The 7,672-nt window shown below is 40.5% G+C and overlaps 1 protein-coding gene across 1 annotated transcript in view; it reads left to right on the forward strand.

Annotated features, from left to right (window-relative positions):
* The window catches only part of NBAS (NBAS subunit of NRZ tethering complex), a 916,216-nt gene extending 912,113 nt beyond the window's left edge, over positions 1–4,103 (forward strand). Inside the window, exon 52 of the mRNA XM_068280281.1 lies at positions 1,820–4,103. Within this exon, the coding sequence (XP_068136382.1) occupies positions 1,820–2,095 (276 nt within the window). The 3' untranslated portion in view covers positions 2,096–4,103. The remainder of the gene's footprint in view (positions 1–1,819) is intronic.
* Positions 4,104–7,672: the final 3,569 nt, after the last annotated feature.

Here is a 7,672-nt window from a genome sequence, read left to right on the forward strand (position 1 = left end):
CAGACTTTGCCAATGTGCTATCAATTTTTTGACTGTGCTTTTGTCTGGATTTCCAGTACTCCTCTCCCTCTATAGCCTAACCCTTAATGATACCATTCTTTTTAGAATGAATCCCTTCCTGATGTCTAACCTCAAACTTCAATCGACATAAACACCTTTCCAACACCTAGCCTCTTCCTTCAACGTGTATTTTTTTAACATATAACCTTATAACCCTGTTTGTTACAACTACTCTCTGCTTGCCCTATCCCCTAATATTAACTCTCCTAAAATAGCAGGAATAAACAGAAAATATGTAAAGTTGGCACTGCTGTGAATGCTGATTTATTGGTACAAAAATATATAAAAAATATCACAAGTGCAGTCTTGCAGACATGATAGATAGAACGATGCACATACCAGAGTGAGAGGAGGCACAGTGGTGGTGGTGGGTGCTGGGTACAGGATGTCTGACGGCCGTTTCACGACAAATGTGCTTCTATGGAGGCTACGAAGAAGCACATTTGGCATGAATTGCCCGTCAGGCATCCTGTACCCAGCACCTGCCTCCCCTCACTCTGGTATGTGCACCGTTCTATCTATCATGTCTGCAAGACTGCACTTGTGATATTTTTTATGCATTTTGTACCAATAAATCAGCGTTCACAGCAGTGCTAGCTTTACATCTTTTCTGTTTATTCGTGCATCTACTTCATTGCTTGAGCACGCTGGTGAGGCTGCACAAGGAGGAGAGCACACTACTGTGCCGATAGTGCACAGCTCTACGCATCAGGTGTTATACTGTAGTGCCAACTCACATCTACCTTTCTGTCTTCTGAATATCTCCTAAAATAGCACCGGATTACTAAAATAGCACCCACTAACTAACTCTAACAGATACTTGCCTTCCATTGTCTTCATTAGGGGGCAGTGTTATGTGTCCAGACTGAATAGAAAGCAGGAAAATATTCCAGCCCATCATTGGAAGGAATGTTGTATGATTGAGGACTGGGGTTTGTTCGAGGGCCAGCCAACTAAGTGGGAGTGGCTTTTGTTCAGTGTTCTTTTCAAGTACCTTACGTGGCCCCATAGACTTGTATAGCATTCATCATGTCTTTTTTTTTTTTTTTTTGCAGAGTGATGTGAAATAACACTAATGATGCATCTCATCACATCTTCATAAATTGCATGCTAGCATTTTTTTGCATTAAAAAATGATTGTCAGTTCAAGAGGTTGACACCCTTGTATAAATAGGTAATGTACAAATTTGGCTGGACTTAGGCCAAGATACACGGAACAGGGCACTGTTACAAATCACAATGTGACTAAAGCACAAACCGACGGCAAAGTGCAAGTAATGTAACACGCATTACCATAGCAATGTTTGCGCTAGCCATGTACTGCGGGTCACACCAACTGTGCAATGCACTACTGTGCAGTACACTCCTCTGCTGGCTTTGGTACTGGTAATATTGTCATCCATGTGGAAATATAACTAGCGAGTAAAGCACTCTTTGGCTGGTTTATTTCTCACCAAGATTTTTGGCTGGAAATTTGGAAGTAATCTGCGTGCGCCTTGACCTTCACAGAAGAAGGAAGAGATCTCCACATCTCAGCCTGATCCACGAAACACAGATCATATGTATAGTGTAGTGCTCTAGTTTGGAATACAACTCCATCATTCAGTCATGTACTGTAGATGGTATATAGAAATCTGGTGGAAAAAAAGGCCTATAGCAATCCATTCTAGAAGATGAGAGGATTTACTTTCTAAGTTAAAAATATTTAAATGTTCATTTTACTTACTTAAACTTTCCTTTTGCTTTTTTTTTTTTTTAGATAAGTGACTTAAACAGCGACTCTGAAATCCTCTCCCTACTGCTGGATGCCAAATTGATGGTAAATTGCATCGGCACTGTTTACTACCCACATCTAGTAAACCACCTACTAGCCAAGCAAGAGGATGGCCAATGGGATGTGGAGGAAATGGCCAAAGAGCTTCATGATTCGGGACACAAAGCAGAAGCTGGATCTCTTTTGATGTCTTATAGGGGGACACACCCTGCCCTGCGAACTTTCAGCTCAGCTCTCTCCAGCCTCAAACGCTGGTTGTAGATGCATCGGCAAAGCAGAACTGAGACTTAAATTGGTTTTGTCTGTTTTAAATTGTGCAGATCACATTCATTGCTTTGCTGGTTCCTCAGCTTAGTGTTTTCATCTTCCATTGTCACAAGTATCATAGTCTGAGTTTGGCTTTTCAACCAAGCTTCTGGCATCATCGTATGAACCTAGGTGTGCAGATTCATAATAAGAGTCTATCTGGAAGGCGTAGGTCTCAAAACGAATATATCTCTCACCGTCTGGTAGTTTCTCCAGAGAACATCTTGAGATCCTTTAACTTTGAGTCAGAACAGAAGCTCAGCTGAAAAAGCCAAGAGAGGGTTATCCCGCTCTGCAGTTTGTCCAACATGAAAAGACCTGTGTTGTTAGCAGTCCGAAGTTAACTCCATACTGTTAACTTCCAAATAAGCCTAGTATTAAGATCATTGATCCATACGCCAAACCGTTCAGTGATTTCCAAGTTAATGTTTCAGTATGGGGTGAACAATGTAAGATGAATAAAGTTCCTGCAGACTTTAGTGTCAGACCCTCCTCCCCTGCTCTAGCAGAGGCAAGTCCCCAAAACATATAAGCAGCCCATATGTGATTTGCCATTCTAGCCCACGACTATCACTATCTCAGTGCCTCATTTAATATTCTGTAGCTGGGGGATATCTTTCAATTGTTCAATGTTCCCTCGTATACATAAAACGTACAATGACTTATCACTGGAGTTAAGCATACATCAACATATTGCAAACAGCTTGCACAGGCAATTTTTGCACAACTTGTTCTTATCTCCAAGACTGCAGATAACTTCACATCTCACTCCCAGTTTCATCACTATCAAATGGGAGGTACCCGACAGATTCTTTTAGTCTTCTTCGAAAATCCTGACTCAGTAGGCATATTTATCAAACCGCTTATTTATTAAGCGATGAACCAACAATGTGGCATGGGTGATAGGAGTGCCATCTTTAAACATTTTGCCACATAGCCTATGTTTTAGGGATTTTTTTTTTATTTTCTTGTAATCCAGTTAAATCTATAGTCAAAATTACAGCTGTGATGCATAAATATATAACTAGAGTATCTAAACATTCTGATTATCATATAACTATGGGTAGATGAAAATGTTTGAATACATTAACCATTAACCAACATCTTACTGACTACTATAGTACTCTTAAACTGAAATATAAGAGGTGGTGCAGTTTGCAATTTAACAGCGTTACTTGCAATGCCATACAGTATAATACTGAGAATATGATGGGTGTTCAACACCATGGAATCTGATGGTATTATATAAACCCATAATAATTGTAATTGTAATATCTGAGTCACTAGTGAGCATGGAATGCTCTTTGGTAGCCTGTATGGTTATCTGAGCCACAAGGTAACAGGACATGCTCTGTGGTAGTCTGTATGGTGTTTCTGTCATATACACTAGAGAACAGGACATTTTTGTCCTCCTCTTTCTGGGTCTTCCATCTGAAGACTAGGCCAACTCTCTCCACAGCCTCTTTTATGGAATGACTCTTTTCTTTTCCCATGCAACGGCTTGGGTGGAGTTGATTACAGGTATGTGTCTCATATAAACCTCTATCACTGACTGCACTAGCTTGTAGAGAGTACATATGTTACAGGCGTGTGTAATTTAGGCACAGGGAGAAGCTGAAAGTCGGCTCTCATTGCACTAGGTAATCTCAGGGAATATATCAAATATATTACCTTACGGATTACCTAAATTTTCCATTGGCCGCGTAACTTCGGAGCCGGCTATTGGCGACACCCAAATTACGGTGATTTTATTGTCATTCGGACTGCACCGCTATAGCTTTAACCTCTTGACGACCAGCTAACGCCGATTGGCGTAAACTGGTCGTCTGCGGGTTACCATGGAAACGGCCGCTCGATCGAGCGGCCTTTCCATGTCAGTTCACGGAGGGTGTCTCCGTGAACAGCCGGAGAGCCGCCGATGGCGGCTCGCCGGCAAAATGTAAACAGGCGGGGAAGAAATCCCCGCTGTTTACATCATACGGCGCTGCTGCGCAGCAGCGCCGTAAGGCAGATCGGCGATCCCCGGCCTCTGATTGGCCGGGGATCGCCGGCATATGATAGGCTGAAGCCTATCCTTCAATGCGCAGGACGGAAATCCGTCCTGCGCAGCACACAGGGGAAGGGAGAGGGAGGGAGCTGGCGAGAGGGCTGAAAGCGCTGCGGAGGGGGGCTTTGAAGAGCCCCTCCCGCTAAGCAACTGCAGCCGGCGGCGATCAGACCCCCCCAGCAGGACATCCCCCTAGTGGGGAAAAAAGGGGGGTAGTCTGATCGCCCTGCTGCACTCCTGATCGGTGCTGCGGGCTGTAGAGCCCACGCAGCACCGATCAGTGTAAAATCCCCTGGTCGGCAAGTGGTTAATTAAATTACGACCTATGGGGGCGCTTAAATCCAGTGCAGCACCAAATGACCTGTCTCACTTGAAGATGCAATCTTCTAGCTGTTACATTCGCATCCAGAACCCTTTTGGTTAATAGCTTTTTGGCTGGAGTGCCTTTATGAATGACTGTAGACTTTTATGAGGGTGTGGTTTAGAGTCCAGGCCACCATCTCTTAAAATGACTGGATCCAGCAGTGTCTATGAGACACATACCTGCACTTATCTTCACACATTGTAGAATGTGGTGGTGTGACTTCTTTTGTAAATTACATCATATTTAATCTTGGGAACACTGGAGTGTTTATCACTTCAGTTTAGTATTGAACCATTGCCCTTAGAACATGGGTAGGCTGGGATTAGAATGTCTCCTTCCATATATTTCCTAGAGCAGTGATTTCGCAAACTTTGGTCTACCCTCTACTTGAAGTCTTTAGATATATTGCAGGTCGTCCTTGTCTATCGGCTTGTCTAAATGGCTATGAATTCTTTTACGGAGTAAAAAATAAATACATTATAAAACCGTAACAAAACACACTGTTTGTAAAGATTATTGTAGCAAATGTAGATCTGCAGTTGTCCTATTTATATGTACATGAACATGATTACTGGTAAGAAGTGAATGCAGACAACCTAGACATCTTTAAAGGACTATAAATTTAGAAATACAATACCATAGAGGGCACCATCTGACAGAAAGTCCCCATCTAGTCTTAGAACAGCTCTTTTGATAAGTATGGCGTTGTATCATTAGTGAATCTAACAAATGAAAATGTGCAGTCTATGAAATATTACGTATATCAGGGAAATAACATTAACAATTTTATATCATTCAAGATCAAGTTCTAAACTTGGAGAATTTTATTTGATGTTTGTTTAAGTGTTATGACATCTTCTAATGAGAATTTCTAACTTCCCTTTGATGTCCCAAGTGCTTCTTTGTGATACTTTAGCATGTAATTATATCATTTTACTTTGCATGTTTATGGATGGAAACATCTTGCTCATTTTACGGAGAAATGACAAACTGGAAAGCCATATGGATATTTTTATGTTGATGCAATAAAATATAACAGCCTGATAAAAATTTAAGGATTCTCATTTAGTTTTATGTTGGTGTCTTTGGCATTAAAAGTTTGAAAGGAAGTAGCTTAAGTAGTGAAATGTTGAAAGTTTAACTCCACCTTTCTTAAAGGGTAACTCCATGCGTATAAAAAATAAAACCAATTACAAAATGGTTTCTTTAGCTTATCGTATTTAAAAGTTCCTTCCCAGTCTATAGCTGGAATAACTTTACAATGCTGTGTAATGCAAAGATATGTCAAAAATGTGCTTAGAGCGGGATTAAACTCTGTTTTTCAAATAATAAAAAATAATTAACGTAGAATTAATTTGGGGATGATACACACATTTTAATAATTTCACAGTCAGGAGAATGTACTGTTCTTGAATCCTCAGTCCCTTCATTCTGAAGCTGAGACAGAAGACCTTTTTTTCAGCGATTACGATTTTGGGATCGATTTATGGAGTGATTGCGTTTTTCATGCAGAAGTGAGCCCGAGATGAAGGCCTACCCAGGATTAATGTAAGAAAAAAAAGTAATTCCATGTGCTAGGCTTTGAACACAGGTACATATGTTACAGGTACAGTAGATTTATTGGGAGGGTGCCAAATTAATTAAAAAAAAAATATCACTATGAATGGACTTTAATCCTGCTTTAAAGAGACACTGAAGCGGAAAAAAATGATGATATTATGATTTGTATGTGTGGTACAGCTAAGAAAAAAAACATTAAGATCAGATACATCAGTGTAATTGTTTCCAGTACAGGAAGAGTTGAGAAACTCCAGTTGTTATCTCTATGCAAAAAAGCTATTAAGCTCTCCGACTAACTTAGTCGTGGAGAGGGCTGTTATCTGACTTTTATTATCTCAACTGTAATTGAACTGTTTACTTTTCCTCTGCTAGAGGAGAGGTCATTACTTCGCAGACTGCTCTGAAAGACTAATTTTGAATGCTGAGTGTTGTGTAATCTGCACATATAGAGTGATGCAATGTTAGAAAAAACACTATATACCTGAAAATAAAAATATGAGAATATTTTCTTTGCTGCTAATCTTCTAGTAATTATTCATAGTACACAACCAATTCATTATATCATATATTTTTTTTTCGCTTCAGTGTCTCTTTAATGCCTAAAATGCTTGTAGTAAGTCAAAAGACCGCACTCACGTAAGTAGGTAAGCTGGTGCCGGACCCCAAGGCCTTCAAACACTGTCGTCATGAAGGAGTCCGCACACAGAGTTATCGGAGCAATCACCGTAAATTTATTGTCCCATCACATGTATATAGATACACAGTCAGACCTGCATAGGCCGACGATCGTTTCGGGGCCGCTCAGGGTCCCCTTTGTCAAGGCGGGTAGCAGAAAAGACATAGTCTTGACAAAGACATGTAATTTCCATTTCAATCTATAGATAGTATAACTCTGTAAAGCTAAGCATACACATATCAGTTTTTTTCTGAACAATATAAAATTCAAAGTAAAAATGTATTTTAAATAGGTAAAAAGACATTTTGCAACAGTACACTGAAGGTACAGGGGGGGAGACACTGAAGGCATTGGGTAGCACTGGAGGCACGGGGCGTCATAGAGGAGCTACAGGGGACAGGGATGGCACAGTGTTTTGACTTATGTACAGATTCAGGTTAAAGGTGCCCATACACTCGTCAGATTAGCAGCAGATAGATAAGAAATGCATCTGATGATCTATCTGATGCGTTTTTAGAACATTTTTTACCAGGATAGAATTCCAATAGATTTCAGTTTTAAATCTATTGAAATTCGATCTGATGGCATTTTTTTGCCATCAGATTTCCATTAAGGCCAATGCAAAATGATAAACAATCTCATCACATCGACCTAGATTTTACACCCTGCCAGTTCGATGGAAAACCATCGAAATCGATCGAAATCGGCCATCGATCGGTCGATTGGCCAACCGATTTGCGATCGATCGATTTGGATCGATCGGTCGGCCAGAAAATCGGCTGAGTGTATGGGCCCCTTAAGAATAAACCTACCTATAATCTGTATCTCGTTTTTTTTTAAGCTTATCAGTGATCTGTCACTGCAGCACAGCTCTCATTGTCTTTT

Source organism: Hyperolius riggenbachi, chromosome 4, assembly GCF_040937935.1.
Source record: "Hyperolius riggenbachi isolate aHypRig1 chromosome 4, aHypRig1.pri, whole genome shotgun sequence".
Lineage (NCBI taxonomy): Eukaryota > Metazoa > Chordata > Amphibia > Anura > Hyperoliidae > Hyperolius > Hyperolius riggenbachi.